The 21,249-nt window shown below is 46.2% G+C and overlaps 1 protein-coding gene across 2 annotated transcripts in view; it reads left to right on the forward strand.

The window, feature by feature from the left end:
* The first annotated feature begins 11,257 nt into the window (after positions 1–11,257).
* EXT1 (exostosin glycosyltransferase 1) overlaps positions 11,258–21,249 on the forward strand; it is a 262,787-nt gene continuing 252,795 nt past the window's right edge. The window contains exon 1 of one of the 2 annotated variants that reach the window (XM_070392073.1): positions 11,258–12,977. In XM_070392073.1, coding sequence (XP_070248174.1) covers positions 12,022–12,977 — 956 coding nt within the window. In that variant the 5' untranslated portion in view covers positions 11,258–12,021. The remainder of the gene's footprint in view (positions 12,978–21,249) is intronic. The other variant, XM_070392072.1, reaches the window with a different exon arrangement.

Raw genomic sequence — 21,249 nt, forward strand, 5'->3', positions numbered from 1 at the left:
TAATTTTTTACAGGAGCCTTGGGGGTCCAGGTGGCAGGCAGTGAGGACTGGCCTGGGTGGAGAAAGGATATATGTAAATGTAATATATTATCTAGTCAAGGATTGGTTCCCTGGTTTCCTTCCTTCTTTCTTTCTTTACTCCCCCCCCCCCTCCCCGCCCGCCCCCCCCGCCCCCCGCCTATTCCTTCTTGTTTTCCAGGACAGTGTACTGGCACAGCATCATCACTTGAGAGCTTAGTAGAAATAACAGATTCTTCGGTCCCACCCCACACTACCTTGGTAGGCGAACCCTAAGTCTAGGCAAAAGTGATGGGATGTCACTTCCTAGATGAGGCTGCAAAAGACCTTGGCTACAGTTTTGGACACACACTCTTTCTCTTGCTCACTCATTTGCTATGAGGAAAGCCAGCTGCCCTGCTGTGAATACCCTTTTGGGAGGCGCATGTGGCAAGAAACGGATAGGCAACCAAGACCTGAGGTCGGCCAACAGCCATGTGAGTGAGCTTGGAATGGGATCGTCCCCAGTCAAGCCTTGAAATAACAGCAGCCCCCTAACCTGTCTCTCTCTCTCTCTCTCTCTCTCTCTCTCGCTCCCTCTCTCTCTCTCTCTCTCTTCCTTTTGAAAAATGTTTTTATTGATTTAAGAGAGAGGAAGGGAGTGGGAGAGAGAGATAGAAACATCAATGATGAGAGAGAATCATTGATCGGCTGCCTCCTGCACACCCCCTACCAGGGATCAAGCCTGCAACCTAGAGATGTGCCCTAACCTGGAATTGAACTGTGATTTCCTGGTTCATGTGTCCAAGCTCAACCATTGAGCAAGCTGGGCAGCCCCCAAAATCTTGATTGGAGCTTGTGAAAGACTGAGCCAGAGAACTCACCTGAGCTGTGCTCACATTACTGACTCACAGAAATGGGGAGATGATAAATCTGTATTGTTTTAAGCTTCTAATTTTGGGCTAAAATTATGCAACAAGCCCTGGCCGGTTTGGCTCAGTGGATAGATCGTCAGCCTGAGGACTGAGGAGTCCCAGGTTTGATTCCGGTCAAGGGCATGTACCTTGGTTGCGGGCGCATCCCCAGTGGGGAGTGTGCAGGAGGCAGCTGATCGATGTTTCTCTCTCATCGATGTTTCTCACTCTCTATCCCTCTCCCTTCCTCTCTGTGAAAAATCAATAAAATTAAAAAAATAAATAAATAAAATTAGGTAAGTAATGAAACTACTCAATCAGAAACTCTAAGTGGGGCCCTAAAATGTGTATTTTAACATGTTTCCTAAGGATTTTCATGCACAGTAGTTTGAGAAGCGCTTTAGTAACTAAGCTAAGAGCAGGGGCTTTGGAGCCAGATTGCCTGGGTTGAAATCCTAGCTCAACTACTACCCAACTTTAAGAGCTTGAGTGGAATACTTAACCTCTCTGTGCCTTCACTTCTTCGGTAAAAATGTCACTAACAATAGTACATTCCTTTAGGTAATATAAAGAGGACTAGTTGAATTACTATATTTAAAGCACTATGCATGTTGCCTGGCAATAGTAAGTAAAATACATTTAGTGGTCATTCATTCATTCAACAAACATTCATAAGACATCAACTAAGGGCCAGGTATTGTGCTAGATGCTGGTGTTACAAAGATTAATAAGATTTCTCCTAGGACTATTGTCCTATAAGGTAGATGGGCATTGAAAGAATAAACACAGTAATGGGTTACAGTGCTGTCATTAACTTCTGGAGCCCAGAAGATGTTAATTCTACCATGGATGAAGGCATTAGGAGATGCTTAATAAGTGGGGTAGTTGGAAGGTTGGAAAAGAGTGGAGAGTATGGCCTAAATTCCCCCCAAACCTCACCTCTGTTCTTCTGAGTCTCTATCTTCCTTTTTATGTAGAAAACTGGCATCAGACATAACAGCCTCTTCAGACCAGAGCTGTTTGAATGCAGGGCCTGGATGTCTTTTTCATAAGGTTTTAGCCACTTGGTCCTGCTTTCTGCTCCTAGAGCAGGCAGCCTAGTTTATCTGACCTTCAGGTGTTGGCATCTGCTCTTCCTTCTCTCTGAAAGCTTCCTCCCCTTCCCTGCTCTCCTAGCAAAGCAGGCTCCTTCTTATCCTTCAAGCCTCTGCTTAAATGCCTCCTCGGGGAAGTCTTCCTAATCTCTCTATTTAAATAACGCCTCCATTTCAGTGCACTTTATATCTCCTAAGCAGCACTAGCATTTGGATCTTGACTTATTTACCTGTTACCATGTCTCCCTGAGTAGACTTTATCATCTCTGAGGACTAACACTTGGTCTGTCTTACTCACACGGTACACACCCAGTGCCCAGTGCCCTCCCTGGGACAGAGTAGGCATTTAATAAATATTTGCGACTGAATGGATAAATGAATGAAGGAACATGTCCTTCCACAGCCACTATAACAATTCAGCATGCTTTGCTGAAATGTCGATTTTCATCATGAAGGACATTAATTCAAATTCTGGAAGACAAAACTGCTGATAAACAGAATGTGAAACCAAGTCACTTTAACTTTAAGGGGCTGCTAGGGAACTGGGAAGGGATGGGAGAGAGTGGGAGGCCATTATACTAGTTAACATGTACACAGTACCTCCTCCTAGGCGCTGGGCACTGTATTAAATGTTTTATATGCATCTGAAGTAGTTATTATCATTATGGGGGTCAGGTGGGGAAACCGAGGTGCAGAGCCCTTCATTAACGTGCCTAACATCGCAGGCAGTCTAGTGTAGAAGCACGACTGAACCCAGCTGTCTGATTCCCAAGTTCTTGTGTTTAACCACTCCACTCTCCTGCCTCCAGTGGAATGAAGTTCATTAAGCAAATATTCTGCATGAATAGAAATGTACACGGTTGAACAGCTAGATGATACTATAATATCAGATCCGACCAGGAAATACCAGAAAGCTTTCTCAGGAGACCATATCCATGAATGTGGGAACTGGACAAGCGGTAGTTCATTCATGGAGGCCCCTTCCCCACCCCCGGGTCCCACGTTGTTGGGAAGAAAGGTGCTCAGGACTGCAGCGTAGTGTCCCACCGCCTCCAATTGATGTGGGCGCTCTCACCCTCAAAAACGGGTTTCGTGGTCTCTTCCTAAACCCCGAAGGATTAGCATTCTCCTCATCAAGGCAGCATATAATTTACAGCAATTGGCAGTTCCTGTTGCAAGGAATTTCAAGATCAGAGGGGCCAAGGAGGGTGACAGGTCAGATCTGAGCTTAGGTGGAGAAGTTATTGGGGAAAGGGGTGGTAGAGTTTTACAAAGCAATGGGACCTGCCTGCGTTGTGCCTGAAGCAATCTTTGACTAGGGGTTCCCATCAGTAACAAGTCTCCACAGGCCTAAAAGCACAAGAGAGAAACCAGGCTGATCCAGTCTTAAATCAGGACTAAAGCCTGCATTTTCCCCATGTGATGAGGAATTATTGGGCCAGTAGTGAGGGCGAGCTACTCCCCAGTAGGGGAGAATGATTAGGGAAACTGAGAATTATGCTCTTGTGGGCAATTTCCTTCTCAAGGCTTACTTAAAGCCAGCATGTATATTTTTAGTCTGCTTTTGTGACATTTAAGTATTCAGATTTTCTAAGAGACAAAGCCCATGCTGAAATTTACATGTAACTGTATTGAAATATCATTAACTATTAGCCTTCTTCATACTTTTTCCCCTGAGTTCCTGAGCGGTCTGTAGTTCCGCATTGGGGCCAGTCTTTGGGAAATGAAGAATACCAGTGTCTGAAGAGTCAGAGTTGAGGCAGAATTGCTGGGAGGGTGATATGATATACTAGGGTGGACCTAAAATTACATATAGTTTATAATTTGAGGAATGGTTTTGTTTGTTTAGATTGCAAGTTTTCCGAATGATGGCTTATGTGGGCCAAAGGAGAGTCCCCAGTCATGCAGACTTTTGTAGACAGATGGTGCATTTTACCTATGTAGACAGGCTACAGGCTCCCAAAACTGACCTGGTGACTTCCTCATAAAACCCCCCAAAATCCAGGATTCGTAGAAACAGAGGAAATTTGATCAAAGTAACGGCCTTGGACCATCCAGGGATCATTTGGATAACTAGCTCTGTAGTCCACCTTATCATCATGCTAATAGCAAGTTACCCCATAGCCGATACACGGATCACCGACTTCAAATAATTTTGACAATCATGAAATACACTTAAACCACTAAAATAGGACTTTATGTGGCTTAACTTTCCTCGAGTGAGTTGGCAGGTACCTTAAAATCCTGCAGGGTCTCTGATTGTCATTGTGAGCATCAATAATTATTGTACCACAGTAGCTCAGCAGTGCCAGAGGATAAAAAATGTTCAGTGGGTAGCATATAAGACAAACTTGATTCTACTGGGTATCAGAAGTTAAAAAAAGAAAAAGAATGTCAAGGGAGCATTGATAGACTATTACATAATAAAAGGTGTGACTATCTAATGAAAAATCGGCTTGCATTGTGGGTGATTTCCTGGTTTCATCACCTTCAATACTTGACATTTTCACTTCCCATTTTCTCTCAGTTACTCATCTATAAATGGATCTACATGCTAATAGGGGACCCACTCAAATTTAACAAATTTAACCACTTCCTCCTCTGTGCAATTATACCACAGAGCCAGTTTTATGCTTATTACTTCTCTCCAGGTCTGTTTCTCCTCCAGAAGTTTGAGTCCTTAGAGAGCAGGAGCTGTGTGGCACATGCATTGTTAAAAGAAGGCAAGTCTTTGGAGAAAACAGAAGCTACCCACACAAGCATGTAGGGTGGCGCACCTGTGCCTTCCACCAGGGGTCAGTAAAATTTTTATAAGACTCCTAGGATTACAGACTTAGCTAAGGGCAACTTCTTTGTCACCACTTGTCCCTTAGAAAACACTCACAAGCACAGGGGTGTCCTGTCACTGAAAATAGCAGCCAGTACCAACTTGATAAACACACACAAAAAAGACATAGCTTGGGTGATATCAAGCATGAGAATTAATGTCGTAAAAATGTCAATCTGTAAAACACTAGAGTTAAGATCATAGAGAGAATTCTCAATGTAAATGTGCAGTTTTAACAAATACTAAGACAAGTTATCCTGCCTAATTCGCCATCACAGGCTAATTGTCCAGTGACTAGGGCTTATTGGCTTGACTCCGATGGACATCGTTTCTGCAGCAGGAAAGCAGTGCCTGACGTTTCCCTTCTCTCCCTGCCTTACGATAGTTGTTTCTGTGAACAACAAAGACGGTCAAAAATATGTCCTAGATATCTAAACTTGACTCCCTGCTTTCACTTTTGCCCTACTAGAGGGAGCTGTTAAAAAGTCATATTACTGAGCCACTTAGAGTCCCCTGAAATGAAATCCCACCACTCGGCCTGGCCTGCAGAGCCAGGGCATGTAACGTTCCCACAGCTTCTCTGCTCTCATCTCCTGCCCCTCTTCCCTGCACTCAGCACCCTCCAGAAACAGTATGCCTTTGGTGATGCCGCAACTCAGTGGTCCTCAAAGTGTGGGCCTCAAAGTGCGGTCCCTAGATCTGCAGCATCGGCATCAGCTGCAAAGTTAGAAATGCAAGGCCTTGGGTCACACACAGAATTACTGAATCAGAAACACTGGGTGAGGGCCCCAGCAATCTGTGTTTTTACCAGTCCTATAGTGATTCTGATGCCTGCTGAAGTTTGAAATCACTGTTCTCCTTCTTCAAGTTCACATCTGCCTCAGGACCTTTGTAGTGACCGGACCCCTTGCCTGGCCCACTCTTCCCAGAGCTGTTCTAGCATCATTCAGACATCAGGTGAAATTTCAGCTCCGGAGAGAGAACTTCCCTGACCATCCTATTTAAAGTGAGCCTCCCTGCTCCTTCTTATCCCAGTCTATACCATTATCCTTTTAATTTCTCCATAAAACTATCTAAAATGATCTTGCTTATTTGTTAGTTTATTATCTCCCCCATTAACATGAGAGCAGACATCTATTTTTCATACCATGGGTCCCCAGTGCCCAGAATAGTGCCTTGCATAGGCTATGTTCTTAATCTTCTTAATGTCTATGAGATTTTTTGACCAGCCTGCCTGTGGAAGAGAGAGAAATTAGATTCTCTAAAGGAAGCTGCAGTGTTGTGGCAAGTCCTGGCATGGAGTCAAAAGATGAGGGTCAAAATCTAAATTTTCCACTTGAAAATCAGCTGACTTTGGGTAAGTCATTTAACGAGATTAGTGGGTCTTAAGCAGGGGTGACTTTGTCTCTGAGGGGCATTTTGCAATGTCTGGACACAGTTTTGCTGTCACAACCAAAGATACAGCGGGGAGTGGGGAGTGCGATAGCACCTAATGGGTAGAGGCCAGGGATGTGGCTAAGCATCCACAGTGATGAGAATTTTGCTGAGCAACGTGCTAATAGTGCCCAGGTTGAGGAAGCCTGACCTGGAGCCTTAATTGGAGCCTTATTTTCTCATTCGTAAAATAGGGATCATATACTCTTCCTCCCTCTCAGGGCTCTGATGACACTCAAGCAAAACTCTTCTCCTGCAAGTGTTTTGTCAATGACAAAGGACTGTAGACAGATATTCACCATGTCTGGCATCATGCCTTATACAGAGTAACTGCTCAATAAACATTTGTTCCAGGAATGAATAAATGAATTGTCAGGAGCCCCTTCCCAGGATTGAGTTTCTGTTTCGCCATTTGTGACACGGGATAAGGATAGTACTTGTGTCCTAGGAACCTTGTGAGGGTCACAGAGACAATGGATATAAAGCACCTGGCTCAGGACTTGACACATCCATGGAGAATTGTCCTCATTTCGCCCTTGGCTGGCTTTCTTGCCTGGCTGGCCTGCCGAGGCCTGATAGAGGCCCTCACTTCCACTCCAGCCTTCCTCCCTTCTTTCTGGAGTTTCTTCTTCCTGCCTCCTGAGCACCTCTCTTCCTCTGTCTCCTTGGTCTAAACAGGACATCCTTGACTATTTCCACGGTATTACCAAGACCCACCCTGCATTTTTTTCTAAGGAAATCTTCAAGGCCTGACATTCAGAAGCAAGCTGCTCCAGGTTTCCTTGAGTTCCTGGCAGAGAAGGAACTGGAAACCATGCTTCTGTCTCCCGCTTGGGACTCTCTCCATCCTCCATGATGTCCCAACTTTCCTTGGCCTCCTTGTCTTTCCCCACCTTCCACAACCAATGAGCAGAGTTTCCCAGACTTTCCAGGACCCAGGGATGCTCTCACCATTAGAGAAACCATCACACGTCATCAAAACACTGCAATGTTTTATTTGATGCCCACATCAAATAAAAATCTTGTATAACTTCATGAAGATTGGATTGCCTTCCAGTCAACCTAGAGTTACATTTTAGAGAATTTAAACATTTATTAATTTTAATACTTTGTTTCCACATTTTGGAATAAATCCAAATATGGCAAATATAATTGTAGGCCCTTGAAAAGCATGTGTGCCTTTGGTGCCTTATACATTCAAAGTTTTCTTTGATTTTTGTCCATTGGTGAGTTTTCCTTCTCTCCTTTTCCTATTTGCTGACAACAGTCAATGACCATTCCAGAGTCTGTTAAGCATCTGGAAACTGTTGTGTATTTTTGGTGGGTGATATTTCTTGTATGTAATGCTGTTGACTTACAAACGTGATCTCATGCCCTTGTGACCATATTTGTCTAACAGTGTGACAGTCACATCCTACATTTGCTATGTGCACTGCGGACTGCAAAAGGCCTTCACATGTATTACCCATTTCGTCCTCACTGGATTCTCACACTAACCCAGTGCTAGCTGACCACAATATATGTTATGTTACAGTTACTCCCAATTTTACCAGTGACAATCCAAAGTTGAGGAAGGTGAAGTGATCCATTCAAGTTTATAGAGCGAATGGCAGAGACAAGATGAAAATATACATCTTCTGGGTTTTGTGTGTGCCATACTGTTTTCAGGTCTTTAATCAGCCCTGGAGAAGAATTACTCCTGGAAAAGGAAATTAAGCAAGGCTTGAGTCACTGGGATAACTTTAGCATTTCTCTCTCTCTCTCTCTCTCTTTCTGTGATAAAATAGAATTCTAGCCTTGAATATTCTCTATTTGACCTACCAACAATAGGATCAAATTAATTAATTACTTCAATAAATACAATACTTATTTAATGGGCACTGTTGTAGGGAACAAAAAGACCTTGTCTTTGCCTCATGGAGCTCACGGTCTAGATGTAATTAATAAATTAACCAGTCCATATATAGTATGTCAGACATTGGTTAGTGTTAGGGAAAAATAGAAAGCAGGATGAGGGGATAGGAAGATGGGGGAGGATTTGCTATTTTATTGAAAGGGGGCAAAGAAGACCTCAATAGTAAGGTGGCATTTGAGAAGAGACTTCAAGGAAGTGAGCAAGTGTGTCATGTAGATGCTGGCAGAGGCAAGCATGTGCAAAGGCCCTGAGGCAGGGGCATGTTTGGCATGCCCGAGAGACAGCAAGGAAACCAACCTGCCTAGGGAAGGGTGAGTAAACTGGGCTGGAGGGAGAGAGTTACCGGCAGGAAATGATGTGAAAGGGGTCTGGCAAGGAGAGACAGAGGCCCTTCGATGGCTTTGAACAGAAGAAATCATGATCTAACATTTGTTAGAGCATTTATGATGGGCTGATTTGCCATGTGTGAAGATATTCCTGGCTAGTAATATTTCCACTAGAACAGGAGACTCAGTCTTGCTTTGGGAGATGACCCCGGGGTCTTTCTTTTCAAGTATGATCAAGTGCAGTGGGGAAGCCAAATTTTAGTAATTTGTTCATTCATTCGAATCAGTGATTGAGCTCCGTCTAAGTGTCAGGAACTACCCTGGGCCTTGGGGATTTAGGAGTGAGTAAGGCAGACAAGGCTCCTGCTCTCAGGGAGCTCTCTTTAGGAAAGAAATACAGACAGTAAACCAGCAAACAAATACGAGATTCCTGCTAATGAGAAGGGCTAGGAAGGAAATAAAACAGAGGGAGATGCAATTGTAGGGGCTACTTTAGATTCCAGTTGTATTTTGAAATGGGGAACTTAGGCTAAAAATGTTACACAGGCAGAGCAAATCCCAGTTTACAGATTCAAAGAGGCTGGGAAGAAAAGTATTATTCTGGCTTTTTCCTTGAGAAACGGAGGTTCAGTGAGATTGAGCCACATGCCCAAGGCACTAGTAAATGACAGAACTGGGGTCTGATTCCAAGTTTCCTCTAATTTTCAGTGCTGAAGTTTTTCTCACAATATGCACCACTGTGGAATGTGAGAGCAGGGCTGGGGCGCACCGGGGCGTGGGATGAGGGAATCAGCAATAGTTAGCCAAGGCAAGAAACATGTTCCAAAGCAGGAAGAGAACGAAAAAGAGCAAGGACAGTCGCCGGCTCCCCCTAAGGTCACACAGGACAACTGGTTGGATTTAGAGGGGCTGCAATCCCCACAGCCCCAACGTCCATAGGGCCCAGATCATCTAAGTCCTAATCTCAACAGAAGGAAGCCTTGGATGGCTGCTCTCAGCCACCAGGGGCTGGGGGTTGGGGAAGCCCTGGGTCACATGTGGTTCGCATTTATCTGCATTGTTGTCATCGTATTTAGAAGATGACTGAATTCTCATTTCTGTCCCAGGCATCTCCACGTTGTGTGGGGATGCAAGTCAAATCTGGAAAAGCTACCTCATCCTTGGCATGTCAGCAATAAGGAGAGGCTTCAGGAATGTACAGGAATGCCCCACCCATGCCCCTTCCCCACTTTATTAACACAAATCTGAAACAACAAATGTTTAAAATTTTCCACTTGATCATTTCACCCAGACTTGTTCTAACCATGGTCTTTGTCCACGCCCACTGGAGTTTTTTTGCAGCCCGAGGGGAACTGGGAAGTGTGTGTCCCCAGCTCAGTCACTCCCATAACAAACAATCCCTAAACAGCTTGCTGCCCTAGGCAACTGTTTGTCCAGCTTGGCCAGGCCCCTCGACTTCAGCAAGGGAAAGTGGTGGGAGGCTGTCTCAGGAAGGCAGAACTCAGGGCCCAGGCCAGGGAGGTTGGCTTTGACCAGAAATGCTGTTTGGGAGCCTAGCACATGAATGTGGTCCTGGAAGACCTCTAGAGGGACTGCAGGTCCTCATCGGAATTGCCGGATGAAGGTAGTAAGAGCTTGGGGCTGGGGTATGGAAGGGCATTGAGGGGAGGACCAACCATCTTGCATTAATTGCAAATAAGGTCATTTCCTGCTTCAAGTTTCCCTTCTACAGGTGGGACAGTTCTACTGGTCATCCATCACTAAGGGGTGTCTTAAAAACCACCACCACCACCACCACCTTCACCAAAAGAGACTAACAAGGATAAACTTAACCAGTTTCTCCTCAGCCATTAGAAAGTCTCCCCCCACCCCCACCTCGCTGTGATTGGATCTCTTGGAAGCTTTGTACAGAATAGACTTTTTACAGAATACAAGGGGCTTCAGATTGCGAGGAAAGGATGCGCAGGTAGATAATGAGGATTTAGAATAGGTGTCTTCTCTCAGCACACAGAGACAGAATAATGGGGCCAGTCCCCTTGATTGTAATATTTCCTCTTTATTCGTGGGGTCTCTCCTTGGGGGAAGAAAAAAGAACGGATGGGCCATGTCGGAATTAAGGGATCTGTTTAAATGCTTGGTAGGGAAATAAAAACATTGGGCCTCGGAGGGAGGGTCGAAGGTAGGCGAGGAGAGACGTTCTGGTCGCTGGTCTCTTTCTATGAAATCTTCCGTTCCTCCCCCACCCCTCGGGCTCGCCCCAGTGCTCCATTTTCAAGCATCCTCTCCAGGAACCTGCACACTCCCCGCTGCAGGCTCGGGGAGGCGCTCCCGGCAGGGAGCCGAGGGAGCCCGGGGCGGCCGGGGCAGCGCGGCCCGGGGAACGCCAGCCGGTCCCTGGTTCCCTGGCCACCTCCTCCGGGCGGCGCTGGCTCCCGGAGGGAGGAGGCGCACCCCAGGCCCGGGACCAGGCCAGGGCGATCGGAGGGGCTTGCACGGGGCCTCCCGCTGGCTGCAGAAGAGGCACCTGAGCTCCCCGCACACGCCGCGGCCCCAGCGCCCCCCGCGCTCCCCGCGCCGAGCCGGCACCGCGCCGCCGGCCGGGGGTTATGAATGGGCGCAGCGGAAGCACCGCCCCCCCCGGACGTGACGCCCGGCCAATGGCAGCGCGGGCTGCGTGGATGGATGAGGTCAGCGCTGTCGTGTCGGGAATGGAATGTGTAAGTGTAACATTCAGAACCGGGTAACATTCGGCGACCGAACGCGGCGGTCGGCAGCGATCGCGCGGGGGCCTGCGAAGCGCCGCTCGGGGCCGGCACTGCCCGCGGGGAGCACGCGCCGCCGCCGCCATCCAGCGCCGCCGCCGCCGCCGCCTGCAGCCGGGCCGCGCGCGTCCGGGGGGCCGGCCCCGCGAGCGCCGGAGTAAACACCGCCGGAGTCTCCGAGCCGCTGCAGAAGGGAATAAAGAGAGATGCAGGGATTTGTGAGGTTACGGCGCCTCGGCTGCAAGATGCACTAGCCGGCGGAGCCCGGGCACCGGCTGACTTGTTGGAACCGGCGTGCTCTGCACGGGAGCGTGGGGGAGTTGAAGTTGCTTTCCCAGGGCTGGTTCTCCACGCCGCCGAGAGGAACCCGAGAGGCAAGGGAATCACTTCGTCTTGCCATTGATTGGGCATCGGGAGCTTTTTCTCCCCCTCTTTCTTTTCCTCCCGTCTTGTTGCATGCAAGAAAATTACAGTCCGCTGCTCGCCCGCCCTGGGTGCGAGATATTCAGCCCCGCTCTCTCCCGTCCATTGTGCAACCCAAAGATGAAAGACCGAAGGGGAGAAAGTTAAAGAAATCGCCCACATGCGCTGGATCAGTCCACGGCTTGGGGAAAGGCATCCAGAGAAGGTGGGAGCGGAGAGTTTGAAGTCTTTACAGGCGGGAAGATGGCGGACTGGAGCTGAAAGTGTTGATTGGGAAACTTGGGTGATTCTTGTGTTTATTTACAATCCTCTTGACCCAGGCAGGACACATGCAGGCCAAAAAACGCTATTTCATCCTGCTCTCAGCTGGCTCTTGTCTCGCCCTTTTGTTTTATTTCGGAGGCTTGCAGTTTAGGGCATCGAGGAGCCGGAGAGAAGAGCACAGCGGTCGGAATGGCTTGCACCACCCGAGTCCGGATCATTTCTGGCCGCGCTTCCCGGACGCTCTGCGCCCCTTCGTTCCTTGGGATCAATTGGAAAACGAGGATTCCATCGTACACATTTCCCCGCGGCAGAAGCGAGACGCCAACTCCAGCATCTACAAAGGCAAGAAGTGCCGCATGGAGTCCTGCTTCGATTTCACCCTTTGCAAGAAAAACGGTTTCAAAGTCTACGTCTACCCGCAGCAAAAAGGGGAGAAAATCGCCGAAAGTTACCAAAACATTCTAGCGGCCATCGAAGGCTCCAGGTTCTACACCTCGGACCCCAGCCAGGCGTGCCTCTTTGTCCTGAGCCTGGATACTTTAGACAGAGACCAGTTGTCACCTCAGTATGTGCACAATTTGAGATCCAAAGTGCAGAGTCTCCACTTGTGGAACAATGGTAGGAATCATTTAATTTTTAATTTATATTCCGGCACCTGGCCTGACTACACCGAGGACGTGGGGTTTGACATCGGCCAGGCGATGCTGGCCAAAGCCAGCATTAGTACTGAAAACTTCCGACCCAACTTTGATGTTTCTATTCCCCTCTTTTCTAAGGATCATCCCAGGACAGGAGGGGAGAGGGGGTTTTTGAAGTTTAACACTATCCCTCCTCTCAGGAAGTACATGCTGGTATTCAAGGGAAAGAGGTACCTGACAGGGATAGGGTCAGACACCAGGAATGCCTTATATCACGTGCATAACGGGGAGGACGTCCTGCTCCTCACCACCTGCAAGCATGGCAAAGACTGGCAAAAGCACAAGGATTCTCGCTGTGACCGAGACAACACCGAGTATGAAAAGTAAGTGGCTGGGCTGTTGGGCCTCTGTAACTCAGCCCTGGGCCCTGCCCACCTTGTCCAGGTGTGAGGTTGGGGGCTGGAGGCTGGGGGTGGGGCTGAGGAGCCCCCTGTCTTCTTCCTTCCTGGCACTGAGCAGCCTGGCTCAGGTGTGTGGCTAGGAGCTGGGGACCCAGAATGTGAGCTCCTGGAGCAAACAGAAAAGCCTGGAGCACTCCCCTGGGCAAAGTAGGTGACATGTCTCCCTCTTGCTTAGAAAATCTTCAGGCCCATGTGTCTCCTTTGAAGGGTGTGGGTTTGATCTGAGAGCTGGGAAACTGTGCTTTACCAGTGGGTGCTGGGGGCGAGGGTCAAGACCCGGAGAGGCACTGAATCCACCCAAAGTCTGGAGACCTTTCCCCAAGATTGATGCTTTATTTGCTTTTCTCACAAGCAGGGGGAACTGCTTTCCCTGGGTTTTCCCAGCCTCCAATGGTCATCTTTCCATGAGCTTTAAATATGTGTTAGCAGTGGAGGTGTTTTGATTTTAGCTACTAAACTTTCTGTGCTGTCTCTTCCCTACCCTCCATGGCATTGGCTTTTATGAAGGGAGAGTGTAAGTTGTTAGAGCCTGTGATCTTTCTTCCTTCCCTTCCTTTCATTCATTCATTTATTCATATCTATTTGCTTGTATGTACATATACAGTCCCTTCCCAGGAGAAGCTGTTTTTAAAATCTGGGTCTCAGCCCCGCTACTGTAAACTCCTGTTGCTAATTTAGATTTCCCACTCCTTTTTGTCTTTATCCATTTGCATGCAAATTGAGACTGTTACTCTTTGAATGGGTTTGTGATGCCTCCTTACCCTCTGTAGTGAGGCAAGTTTTGTCCAGTTGCTAAGTAACTGAGTTGCTAACTTTGTAGCCCTTCTCACTCTTCCTTTTCCTTCTGGGTGACAGAAACTGACACATTGGAATTGGGGTCAACACTACTCTCCACAAATCTGCTTTTAACCTGAGCTTGGCGGGGCAGTTTCTTAGTAGTAGATGGTGTCAGCGCCCCAGACTCACTTCTATCTGGCCGTGAAAGAGTTAGTGAGTTCCTACAGTGCATTTCCACGTTACGCCAGTTAAAAACCAGAGCAGCCTTGTGCTACCCACGGAAGGAAGGGGAACCTCTCAGCTGAGTACAAGAGGAACTGGCAGAGGTTGGCTGATTTTGCAGTTGATTCATGAAATGTAGAATAGGGGAAACACTTTGTAAACCAGATTGGAACAGAAAGGGGTATGGTGGGAACGAGGCCCTGAAATGAAAGGTTTGATTGTTGTCTGTGGATTTCCTCAGACACGGGGCCTCTGGAGGAGTGATTGGAAGGGAAATTAAAGTCCTCCTGTCCTGGATCATAGACAGTGAAGGAGAAAGTATCCAACACTCAGACTCCCCAGCCCCCAACACCTGGCCTTTCAAACATACGAAAAGCCTGAGGCTGGGGTCAGTTATGAATTCACATTTTACTCCTCTTCAGGGACAGTTATGTGTGATAGTTGGGTGCAGTTGAAATGGATTAAAATTTTGTCACAAAAGAAACAGACTGTGGTTAGTAATGAGCTGCTTTGTTTACTCGACATGAACATTGACCTATTTCTGTGGGTGCTTGTAAGGGAAAAAAAAGTGCCTTTCAGGAATTTCTTTGTCTGGCTGATGGGGGAGTACTAGTCAAGATGAAATCTAACTTTTCAGTGTCTTCTACAGCAAGTCCCCCCGAATTTTGTAGAAGGATTATGGGGGTTGTCCTTCCTCCAGCTGTAGCTGAGATCTCACGTTAGGAAATTTGAATTACACATTTATTTGGGAAACACTGTCAATCCAATAAAACAACCCTCCCTTCTTTACCCCCCTTACTCCCACCATATTAGTAACTATTAAATCTCTACAGCCTCTGATGAAGCTTTTTCTAGAGATTGGTAATAAAGGAAGGAGGGGCAAGTTTCCTAGAAACTTTAGTTTTTGCCAGTTAAATTTAATTTTTGACCTCTTTGTGATTGGGCCAGGAAATCTGACACCCACACCCTTGTTTTGGCTTATGATTAAAGACCACAAGGGGTCAGGACCTCAGTTTCGAGTCTCATCAGAAAAGTGGCATTTAGTTAGGACAGCAAGTCTGTTCTTTCTCCCGAGAAGGGATTTCTTGAGCCGGAGTCACTTGTGGACTTTCTTTCTGTTCTCCTTTGCACACTTTCCAGTCCTAACCTTGTTAATAGGACAGGGCGCTGCTGCAGAATGTTCATATGCATTAGCCTGGTCTCCATGGAGCTTTAACTCCTTCCTCTCCTTGGGTTATCAGAACCCTGTATCTTTGAGAAATGGTGCTTGCACACATGATTGCCAGTTAAATAAAAAGTTATTTTTTAAGTGAAAGTTAGCCTTATGTCATGATAAAGATTTAGTGTTAAATGGTTGAGGACTTTCATCTTACCTGCACTTTTGTGAAAATCACACGTTTATTATGAAAAGTATAGAGCGATGTGGAATGAAGAAAAACACTTTTCTCTTGTAAGAGAGTAGTATTTTTGATCCATTATTTTTGAAACACATGAGGCTGAAGGATGAGCCCTGAAATGTTGTGAGAACACTCCTAGGAAGCAATGCCTCTTGTACTCTGGAGTAACAGTAACTACTGTGCTACTTACACTGATGTTTTCTGTTAGCCTTGCATATGTGAGATGCGGAGCTCCTCAGATCCAATGCTGATCTCTCCCCGGCTTTAGAGAAGGAGGTGATAGTGAAGGTTAGGTCTGTAGAAGTCACCTGAGTTTGGCTTCTCATACTGACTCATCGTGTGACTTTCGATGCCTTGCCTTGAACATTAGTTTATCCTTTTGGGGAATGGGTTTTAGACGGAGCATTCATTTGGTCGCGGCGTGTAAAAACATGATCAATTTTCATCTACTTCTCTTTTTTATTAGCAAGTGCCTGTGAAAAGGCTTCAATTTAATTTGCTGCCACAAGCAACCACATATAAATTTGCTTTGGACTTATGGGGTCTGATAATTAGATTGAAAGTTTATGGCTGAGTTAGGATACTAGAGTATATACAAGTGTACCAACTAAAAAAAAGTGATTTTTTAAAAATGAAAGTTAACCTTATGTAATGATAAAGGTTTAGCGTTAAATGGCTGAGGACTTTCATCTTACCTGCACTTTTGTGAAAATCAGACGTTTATTATGAAAAGTATAGAGAGCGACATGGAATGAAGAAAAACACTTCTCTTGTAAGAGAATAGTATTTTTGTTCCAGAATTCCAGGAGTATATTAAAACATCCATTTTTATGACACCCATAATTAATTGTCATCAGTTACATATATTAACAGGTGCAGATGACACCAGCTAAAATAGGTGGCTGCCGTGATTAGATGACTGATAATGAGGCTTGAGAGAAATTCCTTCTATTTTACATTCTTTGAGCTTCCTAAGCATCCTTACAGAATCACTGTAGTTTTGCATGAATTTCATAGTTCAAATCCCTTCAAAAGGTATTATTGTGACACTTCACATTCGGCTTTCTGAAATGGAAGAAAGAGAAGGGAATGAGAGGTGACTTCTGTCTTTGACCCTCTGAGGAAAGCAGTGGTGAATATTTTAAGCAGCTGTTCTGGGAACAGGCTGGATTCTGTGCAGGCCTTTTTGACATCTTTTCCTGTGTTCCTTGAAGCCGTGCCTCCTGATCCTGGTATTTTTAAGGGTCTTGAAGCTAAGTGACCATTCAGCTCCAACATCTTCATCTTCCAGATTAAGAAATGGAGGGATAGGATGTTCTTAAGGAATTTGCTCCAGGTTAGAAATCTGGTTGGTGGCAGGGTAGCCCTAACAGAAAACCTTCTGAATTTCCCCCTTGACCTCCAGTCTCCCACTGTCAATTACAGATGCTTGAAAGCTCTCTAGCTGTGAGACCTTTATTGACGGTGTTTCTTTTGGGATTTCTCTTGGAATCCTTTGGGAAGCTGATGAAGATTTTGGACAAACTTTGGAAAAAAAAAGGCACATACACGCACAATTTGTCATAAAGTTTTAGGAGTTGACACATAGCCTCTTACTTAAGGGCATTCTAGGATAGAAGAACTCTTGCTCTAGGGCTTACATTCTGCCTTTTATAGCTAACTAATAACTAAGGTGTTCATGCCTGGAGCTGTTTAGTCTAAATAGGAGATTTTTTGGACCTTTCCATTTGGCCCTAAGGGGTCTAGGGAATAGGCTGTGACATAACTGAATGGTAAGTTGAATTCAGGTGCACTTGCCGCAGAAGACGAGGAGTAATTTTAAATGATTATTTGCTTATTCCTCATTATCCCAGACTGTATTAGCAGACACCTGAGCAAGTGCAGGGGCCAGCAGTGAACCTTAGGTGATCGTTTTCCTCCTCCAAAATGAAAGGTGGAGATTGTATTTCTCAGGTTTTAAAGGTAAAATATTAGCGCCTGTCCCCCCCGCCCCCCCCCACAGGTTTGTGAAAGCACAAAAGTATTTCTAAAATAAGCCTCATAAGCACAGTTTAAAAATACAGACAGTGCCAGCCCTTTGCAAAATTATAAAGTTGTGAAGCGTGTCTTCTCGTACTGAGGTCTAGTTCTCTCTGCTCCACCCTTTTTCACTCCTTTGAACATGCTTTCTTTTCTTGAGAGCACCTGTGAGCCTCCTTTCCAGGGAATCTGCGAATAAAGGTCGGGGTGTTGGGGGGTACTTCTAGGGACGCTTGCATCTTGATTGACTTTCGTTCAACAAATGAAGGTTCAGAGCGGAATCTGTGACTTCAGCTAGGAGTCTGCAGGATTTTGTTATGCAAAGAATGGCTTGTGACTAAGACTTGGGCAGGCCTTGCCTCTGGGAAGGAGGCCACCTGTGGCCCCTTTGATGGTGACAGCAGCTTTGGATGGGACAGACTTGGCAAAAGGGGAGCAGTCACATCTTCAAGTGGTGATTGTTCTCTATGTCAGAAGGTCTGCAGATGTGCCTCCCCAGAACATAGTGCTAGAAACACTTGCCAGCAATGGCATTGAGAACCCTAATGTCACGCAGGGGCTGGGTTCAATGGGCCTGGTGGCTGTGCTCACAAGCTCTTGCAAGGTGCCTTGCCATTTTACAGGTGTGTAGACTGAGACCGATGGTGAAATACTTTGGCTAAAGCTGCCTAGCCTGTAAGTGGCCCACGTTTTCTGGCTCCTGGTTCTCCAGTTTTCACAGACCTGCTGTGACCTCATAATGTTCACCTTTTTAAGAATGGACCAGGTCACCCTGGCCGGTGTGGCTTAGTTGGCTCAGGGTCATCCTGTGTACTGAAAGGTCTCGGGGTTGATTTCTAGTTGGGGCATATGCCCAGGTTTCAATCCCTTGTTGCAGTACATGTGGGAGGCAGGCTGTGAATCGCTGTTTCTCTCTCTCTCTAAAAAATCAATAAAAAACATATTAAAAAAAAAAATAATGGACCAGGTCAGGCTAAGTGGTCATTGGATTCTGCTGTCTAATGAACATGTTCCACATTCAAAGGTGAACACAGGAGCTTATGTTTCCAAGAGCTTAATGACAAAGTGTTTTTACGTAAAAGTTCTTCCTCCACTTGTGACCAGGTTCCTTTAATAAACAGGAACTCCCTCCCTACCCACCTCCCAACCCCCCCCCCCCCCCAAAAAAAAAACAACTGGAAGATTTGTCCAGTGCCTATGATTTGATTGACCTTTATTACCTTATTTAAGTCTTTCAACAACAGTATGAAGTGGGTTAAATCCCCATTTTACAGATTAGAATGCAGCCCCGAGAGGATGAAGTAAGGAGCCCAGAGGCCCATCTAGTGTGTAAATGGCAGTGGTCTCACCAGGGTCTTGGATTCCGAGGATCATTCTCTTCCCTCTACAAAATACTACCACCTTAAAGAATCAAACGAGGTTTCTACCTGCTTACATGCTATTAGTGAGTTCCGTGGGATTCAGGTGTTTGTGTGTCAGGTCTTTTTCCATTGCTTTTCTTTGTAAACATGTTTCCAGAGGGGGGGAAACTGGCTTAGAGATGTGATGAAGATGGCACCCAGCGCTGACCTAACAGCATGGAACTTCTTGAACTGTTTCACTCAGTTGTTTGAACCTCTTGAATTGTTTACCACTTTGTCTGCTTTTCATTGTTTCCTGGAGCTCCTCAGAGAAGCGTGAGGAAGTGACCTGCGTGTGACCCCGCCCTCGCTGATAGCACCTTGCAGGGCCCCCCTCCGTGGCTGTCAGTGGTGCGATGGGGACAGGAGCCCCTGTTTTCCAGGTGGACAGTGTCACCCAACAGAAATGGTGGGGCCGCTGGAAGATTCCGTTTCCGACACAACGGGCCAGGTTTCGGGAACATTCCCAGCTCCTCTGGCTCCCTAACAAAAACCAGCGCTTACGAAATGATAAACGTTTTGCACAGCCTTGGCGGAAAATTGGGAAAGTAAGAGCCCCCCACTTATTAAAACTTCATGTAGTCGGCCTGTTGTGACACACATACAGACAGCTCTGCGATTAGATCCTTCTCTCTGCATAGCCAAGCACCCTGTATCGATATGTTAATTATTACTTAATTAAAAGTAAGTAAATAATGAATTCAACACATTTTCCTTAAGTGCTTTGTTGGTGCCAGACATACCGGTGTTGGAACCAACACTGCGGTGAACAAAACAAACTCCAGACCCGGCTCCTTCCTTGCCCTCATTGTCTGTTGGTTTGATAAACTTGAAGTCATACTTTAAACGTATGTTTGCATGTTGTTTTTTCTTCACATTTTCCAAGAGCATTTTCCGCATCTACTAAATAGGTAAGTCGTATTTAAAAATGGGATTTTTAATGGTTACATGATTTTTTTTCCCTAGCTCATAGCCCTACAGTATAGTTTATTTAATCATTTACATTTTCTTAGAGATTTAACTTTTTCCCTTATCCATTTTTTTTATGGTTTGTTTTAAATAAAAAAAAAAATGTGATGCATTTCACTGTATTGAACATTTGTTTTATTTTGGACTACGGTCTGTCCTAGAAAACAACACAGAGGTTCCTTTCCAACACCCCAACCCAGTCTTTATGGAGGAAAAGGTGTTTTTGAGGTGAGGCTCAGCACTCATTTCTGAAGTCGCCATCCTTAAATGGCTGCTTAGATCAACATTTGCAGGTGTTAATTGGTCCTGCAGGGGGTCTTTGAAGCTCCCGCTACTTCTGTTCCCTTTGAAGTTTTGTTTTTGCTGGAGCCAAAACCTCCCTGCTTTCTTACTGAGCTGGGTCCTCCTCAGTCTGCCTTCTCCAGGCAGAATCCAGCCTTCCCGGCATATCCATATCGGAAGCTGCAGGCTTCCCCTGGGCAGACGCCATTCTTCTGGCTCACCGCGCCAGTTAATCAAGGCCCTGTTTCTGTTTTCTCTCTGATTGTTGCCTCCATGGTCCATTGGAGGTGAATTGGGGCCTGGCGTTACCTCTGGGCATCCAGGTAAGGAAGGTCTGGGATTCCAAGTGCACATGAGACATCATTGCAAGTGCTTTGAAAACTGAGATAGAAAAAGTGAGCCCACAGTGTTTGCTTAGTTATGTGCAGGACTTTTTTGGCATCTTAATTACTTCGAGCAGCAATGAAATTCGTGGGATACCCTTCCTCCTTTTGTGGACACTGTCATCTCCTGGGAAGCCCTTTAGGAAGGGCCTGTGTGTGACCCTGCACCCGGGAAGTGACTGACGCACACAGGTTCCTGGACAAGGTGCTTCACCTCCCAGCCCCAGTTTGCACATCTTGGGGATCATAACCCCTCACTGGGTCGTTGATAGGTTATAATGAGGTTAAGTGTGTGAATGTACCTCATAAATGCTGTGTATTTACAGGGTGTTGTTATTATTAAAAATCACCTTCCTGTCATTTTCTGATCGACCACAGAGGTTTGCTTAGTTTCATAACCTGGTTGTTCTTAACTGAGCCACAGAAATAACTCTGCTCCTCTCTCCCTTGATACTTAATCCCCAGGAAATTGTGGTGGGCACCTTGGAGGCCCAGCCATGGTTTGTGTGGGAAAGACCCGTGTGGGGCCTTCATGCTGGGGCTTGCAGGTGGCATGGCACGGCTGGGAGCAGGTGAGAGTGGTCTCTAGGTACTAACTTACTCCCTATCCTCCAGGTTCCTTGGCTGACAGCTTTAAAAATGCAGGTGATCCTTTCTACAGTTGACCTTTACCCCTTCACCAGTTGAGGGTGGCATTGGGTGGGGGATACCTGTTCTAAATGGAGCTCAACTCCTCAGTGGCCTC

This window comes from Myotis yumanensis, unplaced genomic scaffold (assembly GCF_028538775.1).
Source record: "Myotis yumanensis isolate MYYU_CA2020_CCGP unplaced genomic scaffold, mMyoYum1.0.hap1 SCAF_15, whole genome shotgun sequence".
NCBI lineage: Eukaryota > Metazoa > Chordata > Mammalia > Chiroptera > Vespertilionidae > Myotis > Myotis yumanensis.